Source organism: Liolophura sinensis, chromosome 6 (assembly GCF_032854445.1).
Source record: "Liolophura sinensis isolate JHLJ2023 chromosome 6, CUHK_Ljap_v2, whole genome shotgun sequence".
Lineage (NCBI taxonomy): Eukaryota > Metazoa > Mollusca > Polyplacophora > Chitonida > Chitonidae > Liolophura > Liolophura sinensis.
In genome coordinates, this window is record NC_088300.1 from 315,131 (window position 1) to 340,263 (window position 25,133).

General features: G+C 40.8%; 2 protein-coding genes and 1 long non-coding RNA gene across 3 annotated transcripts; 2 read left to right on the forward strand and 1 right to left on the reverse strand.

Moving 5' to 3' along the window:
- Positions 1-74: 74 nt before the first annotated feature.
- LOC135466568 (uncharacterized) lies at positions 75-2,192 on the forward strand. The gene is made up of 2 exons (XR_010444137.1): positions 75-552; positions 1,730-2,192. It is a non-coding gene; the product is annotated as an uncharacterized LOC135466568 (long non-coding RNA).
- Positions 2,193-2,335: 143 nt separating this feature from the next.
- LOC135466565 (uncharacterized) lies at positions 2,336-16,135 on the reverse strand. Its single transcript, XM_064744117.1, has 10 exons — positions 15,737-16,135; positions 14,889-15,043; positions 14,521-14,597; positions 13,999-14,127; positions 13,588-13,665; positions 12,182-12,275; positions 9,998-10,080; positions 9,432-9,550; positions 7,618-7,911; positions 2,336-3,548 (listed from the first exon to the last, which is right to left on the reverse strand). The coding sequence occupies exons 1-10, from the start codon at positions 15,810-15,812 to the stop codon at positions 2,788-2,790; spliced, it is 1,866 nt and encodes a 621-aa protein (XP_064600187.1). The 5' UTR covers positions 15,813-16,135; the 3' UTR covers positions 2,336-2,787.
- A 286-nt stretch (positions 16,136-16,421) lies between these two features.
- LOC135466627 (zinc finger protein-like 1) lies at positions 16,422-24,681 on the forward strand. The gene is made up of 6 exons (XM_064744218.1): positions 16,422-16,592; positions 17,401-17,521; positions 18,058-18,251; positions 20,192-20,435; positions 21,561-21,675; positions 22,127-24,681. The coding sequence occupies exons 1-6, from the start codon at positions 16,491-16,493 to the stop codon at positions 22,341-22,343; spliced, it is 993 nt and encodes a 330-aa protein (XP_064600288.1). The 5' UTR covers positions 16,422-16,490; the 3' UTR covers positions 22,344-24,681.
- The last annotated feature ends 452 nt before the right edge of the window (positions 24,682-25,133 follow it).

Sequence of the window (25,133 nt, forward strand, 5' to 3'; positions counted from 1 at the left end):
GATGCTATTGCCTATGTGTATAGTTTCAGGAGGTATACATTTTAGACACTGCTGAAAACTTTGTCACATGAAAATCTTATCTTTTCGATTTAACTTTTAAGGCTGACTAAAGTTTTTGGAAAATGAATCCACTGATTCTGATTGATACAGAAAGGAATAATGGTCCTAAACGAATTGTTGAAAATTTCAAAAAGAAAAAGCTATGTATACAAATGTAACTATAGTTTTCTTTTGCGAGATTGGGTGGGGAGCGTTTTTAATTTTTAGTGAATGTAGAAAACCAAAACAGAATAATTTTGGGTTATATTGTTCGAATGCCAAAACCCCCTTGCACTGAAGCTATCGTACGCTTTATTCGGTATCGTAAGGATTACCTCCCTTGTGGGTATACTCTTGCGTGCATATCGCTTCGCAAGGAGGTCGTGATGCAGCTGCAACTGCAACATGTCAAGTAGCCGGTTTACCAAAGGTGTCATAAATGGTCTGGTTATTGTCGGCTTTGGTGTTATCGGCTGGGCATTTTTCACACCAAGTGAAGAGGAAATGAGAAAGGTATAAAACCGCAAATAATCCTGGCTTCTTGATGACGATAACTGAGCACCAAATAGACTTCGTGGCGTTACATAACTTACACTTTACAGTCCTTCGTTTCAAATTATCGATACCAAACGTTTACCATGTATGTATGTATGTATTATGCAGGAGAATAGAACATAATCAGTTGGAACTTTTATTTCCATATACAAGATATAGAGTACTATGGTTGACTTTGCTATGAACTAACGCAAGACATTTCTGTAAGACGGATCGGGAGACGACGTGATCTCCTTAGTAACAAACGGCGTGGGTGAAGAAAACGGTCCTCCCAACCTTATTGCATAGGAAAATGCCTATTTTTGAATCGCTGTCAGCGATTTTCAGCTTTCCAGATAGTCTTGAGTATTTGTTCACAGTTTTCATGATGTTATTTTGTACAACTATGCCTTACTGGTCGCTGGCGAAGTAGCAAAAAGTGACTTTTCCCCCAATGCTTTAACATTGGGCGGCCATCTTGTTTTAGACACGCAAAGGTGGTTACGTGTCGTTCAACTTCCGACCTGTCTTACAGAATGGTCTACAGCGGGGTAAACTTGGAGCAACACAGTTGCGAAAGTTACAGCCTCAAATGTGTCAGGCTGATTATAAGGAACATTTACCGCTCTTCACACGCGCATTAAAACTTCCCTAGCATAAATCAATGTCAACCCAGTGGTTCCCATAATCAAGTAAGGTAACCTGAGTAAGGACAGCTGTACAAATTCCCAGAACCTGTGTGTTTTAAGACACTATCCCACTGGGGCCACAAGCTATCTGTCACCATCTGCACAGTGGGGTAATGTCTCAAAGTGTAAAGGTTTTGGGAATTGGTGCGAATATTGGTTGCTGCATGTCATGAAGACACAGGCCAGATTTTGTAAATTTACAGACAATAAGAACAGGGAAGTCCAGAAGTTTCCTGTTAGGGCTGGGATTAAACCTACCCCTCATGTGTCCGGTGGATGAAATTACTGGATAGCTAAGCCTTACTTCCAAATGAATGGGAGACAATGAGTCATGTGCAATGTGATTCTCAAGACTGACTCAGTGTCCCATTTTCCAAAACAAGCTTTGATTAATGGCATCATCATACTCACCCTGTTTAGTCTACTATCCAAATTACCGAGCTGTATATTTGCTTTACACATTGCAGAGACTGAAGGGATCCCCAAGCCATATCCAGACAGAAATTAAGACAGAGGAACAGTCTCAGAGAGAGAGACGGAACAAGGAGTTGTTTGACGTGATCAAGAAAGGAGCTGGTATAACAGATGATGATGTAGCCAAGTGGAAGAAATAGAAAAAGATGCTGAATATGTGGCAAAAATATGAATTACATATTTATTTTCTCACTGGTGTATTATAAATGAAATAAATATCTAGGCTGGATAACATATTATGTAAAGGCTAATCAGGGCGAAGAGAAAAGCGGACTGAACTGTTCATACAGACACCATGGAAATGTTCAGTGTGAGTGACAGTTTTAGCCTCCATGTACAGTTGCTTTTGAAGCATCAGCTAGCAGGTTTATTCATAAAACAGAAACCTGCATGCCAAACTGTGATGTAATAAGTTTTGCAATCAAACTGTAAATAAACTGTAACTTTATCTTTTTAGGGATTTGTTGTGTGTATACTCTCTATACTGGTTGTCCAAGGGGCTTTCTTGTGGTTTGTATACTCTCTATACAGGCTGTTCCAGGGGCTTTCACCATTACTTACTTGTTTAGTTTATGAGTGTTTGTACCATTTGTGTAAATAACTTCTCAGAAGTACACAACCATTACTTAAGAGTGAAAGACAGTAAACTCTGACTGATTGTTGCTTAACATACTCAAAAATTTTTCACTGATACAAATTGTGGTCAGTTTTGTTTGGTGTGGCTGGGGTAAATGACCAACCTTTCGCACGTTACATTAAATCCAGTGGACAGTTTTGACAATGTGTAATTCTTCAACATAAGTTTCTTTGGTTAATGACCATGTTTTATAGTTTCAGACTGAGAACTAATGTACTATAACTAGTAGTGAATTGCCTTCAGTTGTCCTGCTAACACTGATTTAGTGTAGTGGGGTCAGTCGTCTTCCATTTTTCACTGCTCATGCCACACGTCCATGTACATCACAATCTTAGTTTACTGCCAGCAGGAAATATGTACCCTGAAAGTTTCCGTTCTCAATAACACATTCCTTCCACAGAAATATATTCCAACTCAATTATTGTACAAGCTTTTGGAAGTGTGCCTGTTTTTGTTTTTCTTTTTAGGTCCATCACTCTGAATTGCTCTTGTTTTCTTCCGCTTGACTTTCCCTCTAGTCCCAGCAGTGAGGAGAGATTCTGTTTCAGTCTTCATAGACACCCTTGCATCTTTTACTTTTTTATTACAAACTTTTACAAGAACTGATTTGACTGCTGCCAAAAAGACCTCTACTGGCTTGCATGTCTGGTTTCCTGGCCTCTTCTTGATTTCTTTAAAGTTCTGTAATATAGCTCCAGCTATGGCTTTTGGTAAATGTAATGTATAAAAAGGTCCAAGTTTAATCTGCTGATTTTGAGTAAGAGAGACCTTCGCCTTCTTAACACTAGATAAACTTGAAATACATTGATGTATTATTGGTAACAGCATCTTTGGCTTAGGAGATGTCAAATGATTCCCTTTGTTAACTCCTCCCATCAATGTGTTAAATACTTTAGAAATCCTGTTTCTGCAATGTGCAATTTTCTTCTTCTTTGGTCGTCCTGATTGAAGCTTTTGTATCGTTCTGTCTATCTTCTTAAGCTCTTCCTTCAGCCACACTCTATTGCCTTTCCACAATCTACCGCTGTGCCTCAGGGCTGCATAGGGTGCTGAAAACTCCTCGCAGCTCTTAGCTTCTCTAAGAGTCTTAAGAAAGAGCACTGAGTTGAAGTCTAATGTTACTGAATTCACGTCGGTCTTGTCTGCAAGGGTGCTCCTCATCTCATGGTGTGCCACTGGAAACAGAAATACAGTTCAGTTCAGTTCAGTTCAGATTTAGGCTGGTGAAAGAAATACGAGACAAAAGCTGAATTACAGGCCACTGTAAATTTTGTTATCTCTGATGTTCACATGGGTTCACTCCTAATATAGAAAAGGAAGTGGTTTGGGTGAAAATATGCACTTAACTGAAAGCCAAGTAAATGCCTGTTGCAGTAAGTGGTTTTGGGTGAAAATATGCACTTAACTGAAAGCCAAGTAAATGCCTGGTGCAGTAAGTGGTTTGGGTAAAAACATGCACTTAACTGAAAGCCAAGTAAATACCTGGTGCAGTAAGTGGTTTGGGAAAAAATATGTGCTTTAACTGAAAGCCGAAATAAATGCCTGGTGCAGTAAGTGGTTTGGGTAAAAATATGCACTTAACTGAAAGCCAAGTAAATACCTTGTGCAGTAAGTTTGGGTAAAATATGTGCTTTAACTGAAAGCCAAATAAATGCCTGTTGCAGTAAGAGGTTTCAGTAAAAATATGTGCTTGAACTGAAAGCCAAATAAATGCCTGGTGCAGTAAGTGGTTTCCCCCGGCTCTGTGAGTTTGCTGATCCACATAGAGCTTAAAGCATCATATAGTCAATCCACATTTACCACAGTGATTCTCTTACATACATACACCTATACATACACCTGCTATGGCCTTATCGTCATCAAACGTACTTCTCATATTGTGATTACCACCATACAGCATACCTCCTATTGTATTTCTTTATATGTATATATACTTGGGGGTTTAACCTGGGGGCCTCCGTGGCTCAGTCGGTTAGCACGCTAGCGCAGCGTAATGACCCAGAAGCCTCTCACCAATGCGTTCGCTGTGAGTTCAAGTCCAGCTCATGCTGGCTTCCTCTCCGGCCGTAAGTGGGAAGGTCTGTCAGCAACCTGCAGATGGTCGTGGGTTTCCCCCGGGCTCTGTCCGGTTTCCACCCACCATAATGCTGGCCGTCGTCGTATAAGTGAAATATTCTTGAGTACGGCGTAAAACACCAATCAAAAAAAAAAAAAAAAATCCTTATCAGCACCATACAACACACCTCCTATGCCCTTATCACCACCATACAACACACCTATGTCCTTATCACCACCATACAACACACCTCCTATGTCCGTAACACCACGATACAACACACCTCCTATGTCCTTATCACCACCATACGACACACCTCCTATGTCCTTATCGCCAGCATGCAACATACCTCCTATGTCCTTATCACCACCATTCAACACACCTATGTCTTTATCACCACCATACAACACACCTCCTATGTCCTTATCATCACCATACAACACACCTATGTCTTTATCACCACCATACGACACACCTCCTATGTCCTTATCATCACCATTCAACACACCTATGTCTTTATCACCACCATACAACACACCTCCTATGTCCTTATCGCCATAATACAACATACCTATGTCCTTATCACCACCATACAACACACCTCCTATGTCCGTAACACCACGATACAACACACCTCCTATGTCCTTATCACCACCATACGACACACCTCCTATGTCCTTATCGCCAGCATGCAACATACCTCCTATGTCCTTATCACCACCATTCAACACACCTATGTCTTTATCACCACCATACAACACACCTCCTATGTCCTTATCATCACCATACAACACACCTATGTCTTTATCACCACCATACGACACACCTCCTATGTCCTTATCATCACCATTCAACACACCTATGTCTTTATCACCACCATACAACACACCTCCTATGTCCTTATCATCACCATACAACACACCTATGTCCTTATCACCACCATACGACACACCTCCTATGTCCTTATCACCACCATACAACACACCTCCTATGTCCTTATCACCACCATACAACACACCTCCTATGTCCTTATCACCACCATACAACACACCTCCTATGTCCTTATCGCCATAATACAACATACCTCCTATGTCCTTATCACCACCATACAACACACCTCCTATGTCCTTATCACCACCATACAACATACGTCCTATGTCCTTATCACCACCATACAACACACCTCCTATGTCCTTATCACCACCATACAACACGCCTCCTATGTCTTTATCAGCACCATACATTATACCTCCTATGTCTTTATCACCACCATACAACACACCTCCTATGTCCTTATCGCCATAATACAACATACCTCCTATGTCCTTATCACCACCATACAACACACCTCCTATGTCCTTATCACCACCATACAACATACGTCCTATGTCCTTATAACCACCATACAACACACCTCCTATGTCTTTATCACCACCATACAACACGCCTCCTATGTCTTTATCAGCACCATACAACACACCTATGTCTTTATCACCACCCTACAACACGCCTCCTATGTCCTTATCACCACCATACAACACACCTCCTATGTCCTTATCACCACCATACAACATACGTCCTATGTCCTTATAACCACCATACAACACACCTCCTATGTCTTTATCACCACCATACAACATACCTCCTATGTCCTTATCACCACCATACAAGACACCTCCTATGTCCTTATCACCACCATACAACATACGTCCTATGTCCTTATAACCACCATACAACACACCTCCTATGTCTTTATCACCACCATACATTATACCTCCTATGTCAGGTGTGTTGTATATGTCTCCTATTTCTCCTATGTCACAACATAAGCCCCAACAAATGCATTTGTTTGAAATGTATAAAAGAATACCAGCAGCAATGTGGTGAGTATAACCTGAGGGGAATCTTCATGGGTGTTGATGATAAGTATGTGGTCACCATGACAACCACGCTAGTGGACAATAGTGTTCACCACACATGAAAACTTTATGCGGGACACAGTTTTAGCCCGGACATGAAATCATTTCTATTTATACAGTATATATATAAGGAAAACAGCTACCTGGTTACCATGACAACTGTGAAAATGAACACATCATCATCTATTTGTGTATGCATCCACCAAGAATGAAAACAGTTGGACTTATAGCCTGGACATGAAATAATATCTATATAGTATAAGTTGTGTCACATTGCCCTCTGTGAATCTATGTATCCACCAAGAATTAAAACTCAGTATGGAAAGCGTATGAAGTGTATATAGGAAATCTGGTAACCACGACAACCTTGGAAATGTACAAATGTGAGTTGTGACACATCGTCATCTGTGTATCAATGTATCCACCAAAAATTAAAACTATGTTGAAAACTGTTGGAGTTATAGCATGGACACAAATGTGGACGGACGGGTTGACAGACGGACAAAATCGCTATAACATTATACGCTCTGCCTTTTGGTGGGGGTGTATACAAATAGTCCTACTGTACCATGTGATCTGTCAGGCAACTATTTTTAATTAAATACACTATGACATGGGCATCTGAAACAAGTTTCACAAAATAATTCTTCTAATTTTTGGGCCAGATATTAGTGGTGCTGAAAGCAGAATATTACATTTCTTTCCCATCTTTTCTGGAAAAGTAAGCATATGAGTATGTTGTTCATTAGATAACCATGTTAGAAAAAAGAAACAAAGTAAATATTCCTGCTACAATAACAACACATATATTGGCCAAAAAAAGTGCTTGGGGTTTAACGTACTCAACAATTTTTCAGTCATATGACGACGAAGTGCCTCCTTGTAGCAGGACGGATTTCCACCGCTCTTTTATCTAGTGCTGCTTCACTGAGACGACTTACCGAAGGCAAGTAAGACGCCCCGCCCGAGCCATTATACTGATACGGGTCAACCAGTCGTTGCACTATCCCCTTCATGCTGAACGCCAAGCGAGGAAGTTACAACTTCCTCTTTTATAGTCCTAGGTGTGACTCGATCAAGGATTGATCCTAGATCTACAGGTTCCGAAGCGGCTAAAAAAAAAGCCAACCAGGTGTAAATTAATGTAAACAAAACATCACACGATGCAACATTCAACGGCAAAAGAGTTTGATAGCCAAACTTCCTTACTGCTTGTGTTCAGATATCTGAGTCTAGGACTGGTCATACTAATCTGCCCAGAGACTATACCTCCAATGTCTTCATCCTGACCAAACAATAGTGATGACACAGATGATGACACATCCACTGGTAATGATACACATGATGACACATCCACTGGCAATGATACAGATGATGACACATCCACTGGCAATGATACAGATGATGACACATCCACTGGTAATGATACAGATGATGACACATCTACTGGTAATGATACAGATGATGACACATCTACTGGTACTGATACAGATGATGACATATCCAATGGAGGTAGTGATTCAGTGCTTTCATCCATTTCGTCTTCCTCATTGCTGACTGGCACTGAAAAAAAAATGACGCAAACACTACATAAAAAAGTCTTTAACATTAATATACATGTATATGCTCATGTTCTTTTGTACAATACACCCCACTACTTCTGTATAACACAAACATTGACGTGTAACAGCAGAGGATGAGGGAACCCAACTGTTCAGGTAGGAAATGTTCCCTGAGCAGCCTTATACTAAGGAGACATCGAATTACAAGTACGAAATGTTCCCTGTACAGCCTTTTCTTAAGGAGACTCAGGATTACAGGAGAGAAATGTTCCCATGCAGCCTTATACTCAGGGGACATATGATTACAGGTGGGAAATGTTCCCATGCAGCCTTATACTAAGGAGACATAAGACTACAGGTGGGAAATGTTCTCTGTAGAGCCCTATACTAAGGAGACACAGGATTACAGGAGAGAAATACTCCCTGTAGAGCCTTATACTAAGGAGATGCAGGATTACAGGTGGAAAATGCTCCCTGCAGAGCTATGTACTAAGGAGACGCAGGATTACAGGTGGAAAATGTTCCCTGTAGAGCCCTATACTAAGGAGATGCAGGATTACAGGTGGAAAATTCTCCCTGTAGAGCTCTGTACTAAGGAGACGCAGGATTACAGGTGGAAAATGTTCCCTGTAGAGCCTTATACTAAGGAGATGCAGGATTACAGGTGGAAAATTCTCCCTGTAGAGCTCTGTACTAAGGAGACGCAGGATTACAGCTGGAAAATGTTCCCTGTAGAGCCTTATACTAGGGAGACACAAGATTACAGGTAGGAAATGTTCTCTGTATAGCCTAATACTAAGGAGACGTAGGATTACAGGTAGGAAATGTTCCCATACATCCTTATACTGAGGAGACGCAGGATTACAGGATTACAGCCTTATACTAAGGAGACACAGGATAACAGGTAGGAAGTGTTCTATGCACAGCCTTATACTAAGGAGACGCAGGATTACAGGATTACAGCCTTATACTAAGGAGACACAGGATAACAGGTAGGAAATGTTCTATGCACAGCCTTATGCTAAGGAGACGCAGGATTACAGGTAGGAAATGTTAGGAAAAGTTATATTACTGTTTTGCCTAGCAGCATGTTTGTCCCAATGTAAATGTATTTTAGTGCTGCCTCTCCGGAATGCCGTGCTGTATCTTGCCTTTCCCCAACTTTCCCCAACTGCTGATCTTTCCCAACACTAATTCATGTGCTTACCATCTAACTTCCCTTCTCAGATATTCATGGTGAAAAGCAGATGCTAAGCACACAAGTTATGGACCTGTCTGAAGTCACAGCTTCCTAGGAAAAGGGCTAGATAGGGCATGACAGTCCCGCGAGGTAGCATTATGATCCCTTCACTCATATGCTGAGGGGCAAACACTGCAGTACTCTGATGGGCAACTGTAATGTATTGCTTTCATAACCACCCACACAATGAATGAGCCCCAGTGTGACCCCTAAAAAGAGCCACACCCTTATTCTCTACCACTCGCCACCATCAGTGACGTCAAAATGACGGACAACAATACCTCCTGTATCACTTCCCGCTCCAAACAAATTAGATGACTTGAAGATATCCCACTGGGCGGTTGAGGACTCGGCTTTTTCAGCAGACTTCATCTCCTTTGCATCCTGATTAGTAGTGATGCTAATTAAAAATAAAACAAAAGACTATAAAAAAAACTATGAAGTAAATCAAATACCAATGTGGTATAACTGGAGAAAGAGTTGGCACTGGAACCCTAAATAACAATACATGTAACATTGCAATGAGTTATTATTCACATAGTTTTAAAAAAAATTAGAACAATGTCTTTATATTTGAAGACAGTAAAAGACAAGCATTCTAATCCGTGCTTGTGTTGATCAGTTTTAGCCAGAATGGTCCCGAACTCCATGACCCACCAGGCTCATACATCACACTGACTGGTGATAACTAAAGTGACTGGGGCAGAAGTATCTGGCACTACTGAACTAACATCCATCAACACCAAACATGCTCTCCTAATAAATTAATACATTACCAGGATGAAGATTTTAAACTGAGATAAATGACATCACTGCTTCACTACTGACCAAGAGATGGATTTCTTACCCTTTGAAATTGACATCAACTTCAGGCCAGTTTGTTTTTATCCACGCACTTAGGTCAGGAGGGAGTTTCTCATCTTCTGGAAGCTGTCAAATAGAAAGTATCATTGTTACTTACATACACATAACAGAGCTTTGTTCAAGTATTGCTCAGTCTGTGTATGTGCACAGTTCCATGTTGATACACTGGCTGGACTGGAAAAATACCACTTCTGTCAACTTCTGAGTGCTTCCCATCCTTTTATGAATTAAAAGCGAGACTACTTCATGCAACACATGTACCAAGTAAATGCCAAACTAATCCATCCAAGCTGAGTCTTTGTTGCACTTTGTCATCGTATGCAATTTGTCCATAAACATGTAATAAGTTTGATTAGTGGTGTGTCCTACTCACAAACACAAATGATCAGTAATAACTGTGAGCCATCTGGTTATTGCACAAATGACTCACCAGACTGAGTGGCTAGGTCCTACGTACAAACACATTAATCAGTAATAACTGTGAGCCCTCTGATTTTACACAAATAACTCACCAGACTGAGTGCTAGGTCCTACATACAAACACATTAATCAGTAATAACTGTGAGTCACATGGTTATTACACAAATGACTCACTAGACTGAGTGCTAGGTCCTACATACAAACACATTAATCAGTAATAACTGTGAGCCACATGGTTATTACACAAATGACTCACCAGACTGAGTGCTAGGTCCTACATACAAACACATTAATCAGTAATAACTGTGAGCCCTCTGATTATTACACAAATAACTCACCAGACTGAGTGCTAGGTCCTACATACAAACACATATGATCAGTAATAACTGTGAGCCACCTGATTTTACACAAATGACTCACCAGACTGAGTGCTAGGTCCTACATACAAACACATTAATCAGTAATAACAGTGAGCCACCTGATTTTACACAAATGACTCACCAGACTGAGTGCTAGGTCCTACATACAAACACATTAATCAGTAATAACTGTGAGCCCTCTGATTATTACACAAATAACTCACCAGACTGAGTGCTAGGTCCTACATACAAACACATTAATCAGTAATAACAGTGAGCCACCTGATTTTACACAAATGACTCACCAGACTGAGTGCTAGGTCCTACATACAAACACATTAATCAGTAATAACTGTGAGCCCTCTGATTATTACACAAATAACTCACCAGACTGAGTGCTAGGTCCTACATACAAACACATTAATCAGTAATAACTGTGAGCCCTCTGATTATTACACAAATAACTCACCAGACTGAGTGCTAGGTCCTACATACAAACACATATGATCAGTAATAACTGTGAGCCACCTGATTTTACACAAATGACTCACCAGACTGAGTGCTAGGTCCTACATACAAACACATTAATCAGTAATAACAGTGAGCCACCTGATTTTACACAAATGACTCACCAGACTGAGTGCTAGGTCCTACATACAAACACATTAATCAGTAATAACTGTGAGCCCTCTGATTTTACACAAATGACTCACCAGACTGAGTGCTAGGTCCTACATACAAACACATATGATCAGTAATAACTGTGAGCCCTCTGATTATTGCACAAATGACTTACCAGACTGTGTGCTATGTCCTACATACAAACATATATGATCAATAATAACTCAGTAACACCAAGCGCTCTGATTATTATGCAAATGGGAGCCTCCGTGGCTCAGTTGGTTAACGCGCTAGTGCAGTGTAATGACCCAGAAGCCTCTCACCAATGCTGTCACTGTGAGTTCAAGTCCAGCTCATGCTGGGTTCCTCTTCAGCCGTTTTTGGGAAGGTCTGCAAGCAACCTGCGGATGGTCGTGGGTTTCATCCGGACTCTGTCCTGTTTCCCCTCACCATAATGCTGGCCTCCGTTGTATTAGTGAAATATTCTTGAGTAAGGCTTAAAACACCAATCAAATAACTAACTAACTAAATAAATAAATATTACACAAATGACTCACCAGACTGACTGCTAGGTCCTACATACAAACACATATGATCAGTAATGACGGTGAGGCACCTGATTAGCACTCAAATAGCTAACCAGTGACAAAAATCAAGAAAAAATGACCAATAGACAAAATTAAGAAAAAAACCCAATATGCTGACGAAACAATATGGGTATAACTCAAATTTACAGGGGTATATTTGTGTCACTATCAGTTACTTACCCACAAAATTGGGCTTGCTGGAAACTTTGACAGAAGAGGTAATAGCTGGTTAAAGCCTTTTGTGATTCCAAAGATCAAGTATTTACTTAGGGCCCTAAAAACAAAAAAAAAAAGAATGAGATGATGGATTGTAATGCTTACTTGCCTGAGCATGACAAAGTAACCTCACAAAACAATGTGCCCACACACACAATACAGTGACCTCACAAAACAATGTGCCCTCACACACAATACAGTGACCTCACAAAACAATGTGCCCACACACACAATACAGTGACCTCACAAAACAATCTGCCCTCACACACAAGACAGCGACCTCACAAAACAATCTGCCCTCACACACAAGACAGCGACCTCACAAAACAATCTGCCCTCACACACAAGACAGTGACCTCACAAAACAATCTGCCCTCACACACAATACAGTGACCTCACAAAACAATGTGCCCTCACACACAAGGCAGTAACCTCACACAAGATAATGACCTCACACACAAGACAGTGACCTCACAGAAGTTAGAGTGCCCTCACACATAAGACAGTGACCTCACACAAGATACAGTGGCCTCACACACAAACAGTGACCTCACAAAACAATGTGCCCTCACACACAAGGCAGTAACCTCACACAAGATAATGACCTCACACACAAGAGAGTAACCTCACACACAAGACAGTGACCTCACACACAAGGCAGTGACCTCACACACAAAACAGTGACCTCACACAAGATACAGTGGCCTCACACACAAGATCGAGTTGCCTCACACCCAAGCCAGTGGCCTCACACACAAGGCAGTGACCACACACACAAGACAAATCTGTGACCTCACAGATGCAAGTCAATGATCTCACACACTCAAGACTGTAACCTCACACAAGATGGAGTGGCCTTACACACAAGACAGGTCACCTCACACAAGATAGAGTCGCCTCACACCCAAGATAGAGTCGCCTCACACACAAGATAGAGTCGCTTCACACACAAGATAGAGTGGCCTCACACACAAGATAGAGTCGCCTCACACACAAGATAGAGTGGCCTCACACACAAAGCAGTGACCTCACACCCAAGGCAGTGGCTTCACTCCTAAGACAGTGGCCTCACACATGCAAGGCAGTGATCTCACACACTCAAGACTGTAACCTCACACAAGATAGAGTGGCTCACACACAAGACAGAGTGGCCTTAGACACAGGACAGGTCACCTCACACACAAGACAGGTCATCTCACACAAAAGACATATCACTTCACACAGCACAGTAAACTTCCATATAGTAATCTTGCACAAGAGAGTAGAGACCTTGTACACCTGGTCCAGGATTTATTTCAAAAAGCGAACTGTCTTGGCCTAGGCCTGGAAGCTAATATCACAGTGTTTTATAAAGAAAAACAACTACTTACCACACTCTGCCCAGCATGGCCAGAAACATGATGTTTTTTGTGAGAAAATGGCCAATGGCCATGACTTGCTTCACTGGACTAAAGCATAAGTTAAGGGTTCACATAATATTAATTACATATACCATAATCGTTTTTCAAAATAAGCATCCCATTCAATCACTGATTCAGGGGTCCTGAGTGCATCCTGTGTTACCAATGTAACATGTGACCAAAAAGATTGTTGTCATTTCACAAGTGTATGTGCATGTCTGTCGGCTTTTGTCCAGGCATAGCCCTGCCCCACCCATATTCCCAGTATCATATCATATACATATACAAAATGAAAGAGAAAACCCCAACACAATAGCTCACACTGCCAACAATGTAAGCACTTACTTCACAAACCAAGAACTACAAACACAAGAAGGATACAAATATGCCTGAATGCAGTAAGTAGCCATTCTAGCTAAGATACCAGCCGCACATTGTAGCTTCACCATATGGTACTGCAGAGTTTGTAATGATGGCACATACTGCTGCTCTTCATACTGCTCCACCAGTCTGAAAATATATCATAATAATGACAATTTACTTCTAGATGTTTGCTTGCTTGAGGTTCAAAACTGCTTTCAATATTATTGCCAACCCCATTATTTTTTCCTCACAGATTTCCAGTTTACGTGGCTTTTTCTCTGGGCCTTTGCAGTATGATCAGATTTAGCGCTTGCTTTCACAAAACTGAATATTTTTTTAAACTTTTCATGAAATCACAACGCTCACAACTAAACTAGACAACTTTGTTGAATGTCACAGTAGGTACTTTCTCAGGACAAATACATGTACACTTACCATGGTAACAAAAGTCATACTGACATTCTACACATGTACCTAGTGCTTGGTTTCGACTTTCACAATCTCACTAAACCTGACAAGCCAACCACAGCTTAAATTTACCTCTGAAACTCATCATGAAGGGACTTCATCAAAGTGAGCAGATCCAGGTTCACATAGCAACGTAAACACTTTGATATCTGTAAAACATAGAAAAACACGGGTTATGGTTTAAAGCCCTACAGTTTCATATTTACTTATCTTTACTTATGAGACAAGGGAGCCAGGCTGATACTGGTGGAAGACACTTCATTGTTAAGTTCTGAGGGCCATCAAACGTCCACTTACTGACAACTTGTTACATATACACAAGTAGATAAATGCATACAGATTCAATACTGATCAGCTAACCCATAGAAGATACATGTACAATTTCCTGTCTTTTCCGGATTTCTGGGTCAATCTACCAATGACATTTGGATTCATCTTACCAGTTTGAAGAAACTGAAAAGTTTTTGATGGCGCATCTGGTTGTTGAGTTTATACAGGATTCTCTGAAGGCACAGCCTCTCGCTATCAAGCACATCCTGTTTAGATAACGCATCCACTACGTCTCCAATGGTGTTTTTCAGGATAACCAAAGTCTCTGCAATTATCATTAAGTACATTTTCAAACATTAACATTAATTGTACAGAATCATTCCATCACGCTACCCTGTTGGTCAAGGGCTTGTGAGAAATGTAGGTTGTATCATTCCATCACGCTACCCTGTAGGTCACGGGCTTGTGAGAAATGTAGGTTGTATCATTCCATCACGCTACCCTGTTGGTCAAGGGCTTGTGAGAAATGTAGGTTGTATCATTCCATCACGCTACCCTGTTGGTCACGGGCTTGTGAGAAATGTAGGTTGTATTATTCCATCACGCTACCCTGTTGGTCACGGGCTTGTGAGAAATGTAGGTTGTATAATTCCATCACGCTACCCTGTTGGTCAAGGGCTTGTGATCCACTATTCACATGAGTTAATTAACAGCCGCATTAAGATCTACCTCCGAGAGTAGCTTTAGCTTAGTGTTAAAACAGTGTTTCTTGATGTGTTGGGATGAGATTCATGTAATTGTGATGTACAAGTGGGCCTAAGTCTATCTCATCTTTTAACAGTACTATAGCCCACCACAGATAGGTCTACTCTTTGAACAACTGACCAAGTGTCGTTTTAGATCAGTACATCAATTGAACCAGCCTGTGAGTTTTAAGTCAGGGTTTACTACAGATGTAATACAATTATCTTTGTGGCCCATGTATCCAGTTCCACACTAACTGATAAAGTCGCCTTACCAATATCCATGTTGTTCGCCCGCACGTGGTAGACTGGCGGAGCCTTCAAACTCCTGAGATTCCACTTTTCGCCCATTTTTCACGAATTTAGGGCTGCATGAGCTTTATCAGTTTCAAGCGTATGTGTTAACTGTTACACATACCGGTACAGCCATAATAATCAGTAGCACCGCTGCCATATGACACTACTGCTCCAAATACAGGTACAGTAAGCAGTTTGCCCATAAATCCGCAATCGTATCAGTTGTTGAGAATCCGGTTCACTTTTGTCAACCCTTGATACTCGATCAGCAGTAGTGATTAGGGTTTATAGAATAACAATTACGGAAGATCATTCACATATTGATATAACTGATAACTAGCCCCTGATTTCAAACTTTCCGACAATTTCTTTTTCACAGGCCATGTGTGCACCACGTTGTTTTCCAGTCACAACACTTAGGTTTCATGGACACGTTGACTTGGAAAAATTCCGAAAAACAAGCAACGCACTTGAAAATTTTTATAAGTAAACTAGAACATTTTCTTTTCACATATAGAGTAATTAATAATGTTTTCAAAATATCACGACATGTATTCATTTTTGTCCATATTTCATCACATGAAGCTGAATTTGAGTCCAACTGACTTGGTTCGTGCCGGAATTATTGTTTCGGGTTAAAGGCTAAAGGTAGAACGACATAAAACTGAACGGCGTATCACAACTTGACGTGGCACGTAAAGAATTTGTTCACCATCACTTTTAATAGGCACCATGGGGCTGTGTAAGTGCCCCAAAAAGAAGGTCACAAACCTGTTCTGTTTTGAGCATAGAGTCAATGTGTGTGAACATTGTTTGGTTGCGAATCATCCAAGGGTAAGTGTTTATGCTTCGTTATCGTTACAACAACAACAGCGGTCTGTCAGATCCGAGTCCCGACATGTCAAATAGGACAGTGACTGCTGTTCAATGGACAGATCACAGTGTCAGCTGCCAGCATTAAAGACATATGGCCAGTTATTGTCATTCCCTTCTCCTGCAGAATGGGAAGAAGGGGTAAAATACTATAACTAATTTCACAAAACAGTTTTCCAGAAAAAAAAAAAAATTAGGCAAAAGTTTATTTCAAAGTACAGTATGGGTATGTGTTGTCTGGATTTAGGCTACTTGTAGCCCAAAGGTAAGCAAGACGCTCCTATCGTAACGCCCAGCTTCGGTCATATAAACTTTCACGCAGACAATTTCACGAAAAAAAAACGGCTCAAACCCTACTGTATTTTTGCTATCCACCAATCGCCTAAAACGTCCGAAATGTAATATGTCAAAGCTGGCATTGGTAAACCATCATTCAGCAATAATCCAGACATTTAAACTTTTGAATTAGAAAACTCAAATCAACGTCTGCCATGTTTGGAATCGTTTTTTCATCTTTGGACAGGTTGATTGGCTGCTAAAATTTTATTCCACCCAACGTTCTGTTTACATGCAATTCTTAATGAGAATGTTGGGTGGAATATGTGGGATACTTCCTCAATGCATATGTACATTTGGTCTAGAGTTGTCTTTTCTTTTAAATGTGTATGGATTTATAATAGCGAATATTCATTAAAAAACTAACATATTCCCCTGTCTTTGGCATGGTTTAGCTGGGTGAGAGTATTCAAAAGGCATTGTCTTTTTTCAGTGTATAGTGCAATCGTACCTTCAGTGGCTACAAGACAGTGATTACAACCCAATATGTAAACTGTGCAACAAATCTCTGTCTGACGAGAACAGTGGTGAATGTGTCCGCTTAGTGTGTTATGGTGAGTTATTACATGTATTTGTAATATGCATGCAATGTACTTATCCATTCCTTTATACTTGAGCGTACATTGGTTTGTCTGCTTCACTTTATAAATATGTCTGAAGAAAACCAACATTGTTTGTTTGATGATGCCAGGTATCAAAACTTTAAATAGTATGAAACAGTTAAATATGCCTTTTATGTGATATCCCTGTCATATACTTTAGACATAAGGAGTGCTTTTGAACTTTGAAGATGGCAGTTGTGATACTTTCGCACTCTCTGGTTCGAGTAAGGGAATAGTAGCTGCAAAACTCTGGTCAACACTACATGATGTTGGCATGCTCTGATTTAGTGTGACACTTGATCATGTGTTTAGCATGGCTCCCTTGTAAGGCAGCACTGAGAATAGGACATTGAAATCATTACAGAGCCTATGTTAGAGGCAACTGACAGCAGTAATCTCAAACAAAGTAATATCAAACAAACAAATTGTTTTTTAATAAATCTGTGTCTGTTATTAATTACTTGAGGGGTGTCAATGGTTTGTTTCAGATGTTTTCCATTGGTACTGTTTAAACGAGTATGCCCAGAAGTTGCCCCCAAACACAGCCCCTGCGGGCTATGGCTGCCCTACATGTAAAGTGGGCATTTTCCCTGCTTCAAACTTGGTCTCTCCTGTCGCAGACACCCTAAGGCAAATGCTCTCTAAAGTGAACTGGGCAAGAACTGGTTTGGGCCTTCCACTGGTGAGTTTACAAAGAAATCTTACGTCATTTTAATCATGAGAATCTATTGCTAAAGGTAGTTGACAAAGCAAATCGTAACCCTGTATCAGTAAATGTTACAGTACAGTATTAATTGCACCACTTGTATTATGGAGTAATCTTTCTCTCTGCCTCTCCCACGGCTGTTACTATTCTATTAGAATGTTTACTACTCCATTGCTCCAGTGGACAGTTTGTGTCTTTCACCAGTATGGAATGCATCAATTGCACATCACCTGGCAAAATTTGCAAAGGTCAGTGGGTTACCAAGGGCACATAACTCCCTGCATAAAACTGAGTGCCATAGTATAAGTGGACAACTCTTGAGTATGATAAATGACCTAAAGTTTCGCCATGGAATTTGGAAAGTGTATCCCTGGGTTCACTGCCCTCATTGTGGCTCTTCCTGACTGGGTGCAGCAGGAGAGCATCGGCAGTGGTCAGGAGATTATATGGACAGTCGCCGAATGCAATAAACAAGCTCACGCTTCATGGAACAGTCAGTCTATGCTCCTGCCCCCAACTGTCCATGTTTTCCTCAGTTCTAATCATAATGAATTTAGTAAATAAAGGTTTAATTCGCAAAAGGTGCACCTTGAATGTTTTATGATCGCCATTTTATGATGAAAGGGAATTCGTGAGAAAACTCCCTGGAGATTGATGAGGGTGAGCAAGACCACCCTGTACCTTTGCACAGGTGGAGTGGCATGTCAGCTATCCATTAATATGCATGCAGAGTTGTTCATGTGCAAAGCTATAAAAGATCTTAGCACCCTGCAAATCCTTACTTGCCAATTACCAGCAGATGATCGCTCAAACTGCGTTGAAAAGGATGGATTACAATTACTGGGCTCGAAATCTCCATGTATCTATAATACTGGTTGATGGCGTGATTTTTGCAGATGAAAGGCAACAAAATAATCTTACTTGTGGCTGGTGACACCTGAGCATGTCTACATAATGGTAATCATGAAACATGGACTTTCCTTTGAAATGTAACCAGACAGTGTTGTGCGAACTTTTAGTATGTCAACAACACTGACAAATCCTGTCTGACTTCCACTATGCCGGACTCACACACATGGCTACCGAAAAGGGGTCAAAGGTAGTTTTCAGAAACTGTTTTCTGTGCTTAATGGAAAGTTCCCGATTTCAAAACACGGGAAACGTAACTCTTCTGCATTAGGAGGACAGTTTCGATTGCAACAAACAAAACATGCGTGTAGACTGACATACTAAAGTGGAATTACATGGGCATCTGATGACAGATATTTCTCAGTGAAATTTGTTTTTAGCTGAAATACGTTTGTACACAGTCATTGCACATGAGGGCTCTCAGCAGACAACCATTCACAGACAACCATAACAGTGTGAGGTGACTTCCACGTGTGCCTAACCTGAATAACCAGTTCTTCTGCAGTGTAGATTGTGCATTTCGTTTGGCGTGGTCATGCTTTGAAACAGTGTTTGGAATTTAATGGTTTGTAATAGACATTGCCTATCTTGATACTTTTTGCTTTCATGGGTATATTTAGAGATGTACATGTAGGCGTACTAGTCGGCAGACACCTCACTGTCAGTGACTTGACCCAGGTGGCAAGGATTAGCAGCCATAGTTGCCAAGTGCCGTGCAGTATAATGAAACAAGAGGGGGCTAATTGCTGTCTTCTGCCATCTTACCGCCAACACAGATCGTGTGAAATTAAACGACAGTAACTCACGTGCGAAACGTAAGGTCATTTACTGTATCTCGTTATTAAACAACAATCTAAAAACATTCACATTTATATATACATGTATGTAGACACCAACTCAAAATCTGAATAAATGTATTAAAAATAATATCTGAAACCTGGAGTATGTGCATTTTGTGTGACTTATACACATTTATTTGACTGTCTTGTTTTTGTTTTCCTGAACAGATACCAGAGTCTGAGCTGCCCCCAGCTCCAACTCCTCCCTCTGTCTCCCCAGTGAATGCAGACAATACATCAGCTGGGGGGCACAGCCTCACCGCATTGTCTGGACCTACAGCGGCTAACTACACACGACCAAGTGCCCAGGTCCCGCCCTACACCAGCACCCCGACAACATCCAAACCCCACAGCGTCATTAATGTGGACACTGGGACCTCAGTCAGAGGATTTGACAAAGTCAATACATATGGTATGTGATATCTTTTTTTTTTTTTTTTTAATTCCTGGTAAGCAACCAACTAGTCCATCTAGACGTGTGCTGTTTTCAAATTTCCTTCATCATAACACTTGAGTCCATCCTTGCCTCTTAAAACAATCACCACACATTCCCAAACTCAACCTTGATCGACACTAGTGGTACTTCAACTTCAAAGCCCATTCCCCAGAGTTTGTACGTTTAGGTTTGAAGACTGGCCTCTTAACTTACTACCCGCATGGATTCAACTGAAATATCACACAACAGATTAGCTGCCAGAGCTTCAGTGGATACACTACATGTGCCCGTCACAGTAATTTTGAACCGAGGCACATGCTGGCAGCAGAGCTTCAGGCGGACCTCTGTTCTGTACATTTATATGTTTGTCATGTTTTGATGGTAGTATTAATTCCTATTGAGAACTTGTATTTTTGTCAGTCAGCACTGCTGATGAATTGTATTCTGAATATATTTTCATACTGAATAAGTAAATGCTGATTTAAAATGAAATGAATAAATGTGTACTGAATACACATGTATACTGAATATGCCTGGTCAGCTTTAGAGTGAGTGAGTGAGTGAGTGCTTGGGGTTTAACGTCGTACTCAACAATTTTTCAGTCATATGACGACGAAGGAATCTTTAGGGTGCATGTACGTGTAATGTGCTTCCTTGTTGCAGGACGGATTTCCACCGCTCTTTTATTTAGTGCTGCTTCACTGAGACGACTTACCGAAGGCAAGTAAGCTGCCCCGCCCGAGCCATTATACTGATACGGGTCAACCAGTCGTTGCACTATCCCCTTCATGCTGAACGCCAAGCGAGGAAGTTACAACTTCCTCTTTTAAAGTCTTAGGTGTGACTCGATCAAGGATTGATCCTGGATCTACCAGTCCCGAAGCGGACACTCTACCAACTGTGCTATCCCGGCCGGTTGGTCAGCTTTAGAAGATCAACAATACCAATCTCTCAGTAGAGCTTCTCTGATTTGGTTGAGATAATATTGATGCATGTTTGTATTTTTAAAATGAAGAAGGTGAAGTATTTAAACCAGTAATATGTAATGACACAGGATATGGACCAAGTCATGTGTACAGTATGTATAGTGGTTGCTTTCAGATGCTCGAAAACTGTTTGACACAACAAAAGAAGATGAATTTCAGTCGTCATTGGATGCTGATGACGATAAATACAAACGAAGACCAGCATTACATTGGTTATCAAACTGGTTCAAGTGAGTTTTAATTATTGCAGTACATGTATACCTTCTTTTATACATCTACTTTGTGGTTTGCACACCAGTTAGAGGATGTAAGGACCTTGGCTGAAAAGATCTATGCTGAACAACAAAAGAAAAGTCTGAAAAAAATTAAATGTCATAACAGTAAAAGTTTCAATTCTTTGAAAGATCATTATGTAATGATTCAAGATGAAAATTAATGTGATTTGTTTTGGCCTCCATACTCTACATTCACACTAAGACAAGATCAACCACAGGGAAGTGAAAGCATAAATTTTCCACAAGCATGTAGGTTAAGGCAATGTTTAGAAGGGGTTGGGTCACACAGATGCTAAGTAATCTCACTACAGGGTATACACTTCACACAAAGGCTTGTGTGCATGTGGTGCGCATGGCAGAGGTGAGATGGGCATAACCCAGTGTATTTTCTGTTTGTATTTTTCAGGTCTCGGGAGGGTAAAAGAGGTCGAAAGGACCCTAATGCTGTAATGAAGAGGTTCCTGATGGTTGTGTTAATTGGAGTTATCGGCTTTGTGACAGTCATCCTGATCATGTCACATCTTGGCCGACAAGCTACAGAAAATGACCCCTTTCTTGACCCTCTGGCCAACCCCAATATCAGAATTAAAGACAATATCAAATCACAGCAGAATTTTGATTGAAAAGCGCAATCGTTGTGAACACCTAATACTCTGCCATAGGATCCTTTACACTGTGCCCTATACCTACAAAACAGTAGCTATGATTTCTTGGTGTTGAATGCTCCAGGTTTGCCAACACTCTGCGTACATGTAGTGCTTAGTGTCACTTTATCTTTCACCTGTGAAAAGGGTTTGAGCGTCATGGTTACCTATATGTACGTACAGTCGTGTAAGATGTGGAACAAACACTTTATCAACTTTGGATATTGTGGGGTTCAGTCGTTTGTTTCAACTCTTTTCTTACCTTACTTTGAAATATATCCCAGCTCTTTACAGGTAGTATTGCATAAACTGAAAAGAGGAGAGAATATTATTGCATTAACTGCAAAATATTTTTGTTTTTATAATGGTCGATTAGTTAAGATATAACATGTATATTTTTCATCACAAACACAAATTAATTGGTAATGGTAAATATGTATTTGTCGTACCGAGGCAGTAAACAGTATTGGTAGGTTCAAGCTCCCCGCGCCTTTTGGGCAAATCAGAATGTGCAAACTTACAAATATTGATAACGTGGACATAGATTTAAGCCTATATGCTTTGTGTCAGAGAAGACGCTATTTAACACGAGTTGATTAAATCATTCACTTTAAACTATACACACAGACTACAAAGGTTAATACATACGTATAATAGTGTACACTTCACCAATTAATTAAGCATTATTTGACACCTCTCATTAGTCAGCAATTCAGTCATGTGACTAAGCTCATTGTGAGGAGTGTTATCAACATGTCTGGAGGCAAACATTCCAAACATATCTACATACCTGTTTTGTGGGGAAATTGATGTTCTTTCCATTGTTTGTGTGTACAAATATATGAACGAGAATAGGGCCAGTAGAAATGGATTTTGTACATGCATAAGTTCATTGGAAATGTTCTCTATAATTTATGTATTTGTATACAGAATACTCGGACAGTCCCATTTTGTATTTGCACCGGAGACAACTTGGCTGTTTTGAATAGGAAATAGACTTCTAGCTGAGCACCTCTGAATTAATGTCAGTTTCACGGAATGTGGCCATGTTAAATGTCAAACTGGAAGCTGGGTTCACTGGGTGCAATTGGCGAGTCAACCCCATGAAACACTTTGGTAGTTTTATTCCACCCGCATTCTGGATTTTGCTGATGGATGTTCCTACAGTGGCGAATTTGTCTACCACTATGCATTCACTGTTGTTTGCCCGTAACAGTGCCACAGTGGATCTCTGGATTCAGTTTCAGCCCTTCCGGAGCTTGACAGTGATTTACACGTGGGATGGTCCTCGTATACATGTCAAAAACGTGCCCATCGGCCTGAGATGTAGATGTTAAAGGGGCTCTCTGATGAGCGGCCTTCTACTTTGTCAGCCATACAGATGTGTGGAAACACTTCATTTCTGGATCACTTCTGATGTATTAGGTCATAAGCCTATTAGACCAAAGACACTATCGAAACAAAGAAGCCAATTTACCACCATGGTTGTCGGAATCCTGCACAAGTAGCATTTAGAGCTAGGTGTTTCTTGTCAAAGTTGAAATGAAAGGACAGCATTGGCGCTGAAGCATTTTTGGTGACGCGCTAACAGACCTGTTAACTCGGAACACAATCCGTTATAAAAGCCCTTATGAGTCTCAATGAAGTCGTAATCAGTAGTTGTCCGTGAAACTTTTTATAAATGATTTACATCGGCTTATTAATGCCAGCACACATTTTTTTTTGAGCAATGAAGTAAATTTGTATGGTTTAATTTGAAACATTTATTATAAAAGTGCAAAACTACTGGGTTCTACCTTCCCTTCATTTCTAAGTTTTCAAGATTTCTATTTATTTGTAAATGATGAGTATGATGACTATCTTGTGGAAGTATATAGCAAGTGGGATATACAGGGATATAGAGTGTCACATTATAGGGATGATCTGTGGTATTTATGTGCTCATTTAGGTGGTGTCACAACTACTTGGGTACAGTGCGATGGGATCAAACTTCCTGGTAATGATGGTGACCTATAGGTGGTGTCACAACTACTTGGGTACAGTGCGATCGGCTCAAACTTCCTGGTTATGATGGTGACCTGTAGGAGGTGTCACAGCTACATGGCTACAGTGCGATCGGCTCCAACTTCCTGGTCATGATGGTGACCTGTAGGTGGTGTCACAACTACATGTATACAGTGCGATGGGCTCAAACTTCCTGGTCATGATGGTGACCTGTAGGTGGTGTCACAACTACATGGATACAGTACGATGGGCTCAAACTTCCTGGTCATGTTGGTGACCTATAGGTGGTGTCACAACTACATGGCTACAGTACGATCGGCTTAAACGTCCTGGTCATAATGGTGACCTGTAGGTGGTGTCACAACTACATGGATACAGTGCGATGGGCTCAAACTTCCTGGTCATGATGGTGACCTGTAGGTGGTGTCAACTACATGGATACAGTGCGATCGGCTCAAACTTCCTGGTCATGATGGTGACCTGTAGGTGGTGTCACAACTACATGGATACAGTGCGATCGGCTCAAACTTCCTGGTCATGATGGTGACCTGTAGGTGGTGTCACAACTACATGGATACAGTGCGATAAGCTCAATCTTCCTGGTCATGATGGTGACCTGTAGGTGGTGTCACAACTACAGGGATACAGTGCGATCAGCTCAAACTTCCTGGTCATGATGGTGACCAGTAGGAGGTGTCACAACTACATGTATACAGTGCGATGGGCTCAAACTTCCTGGTCATGATGGTGACCTGTAGGTGGTGT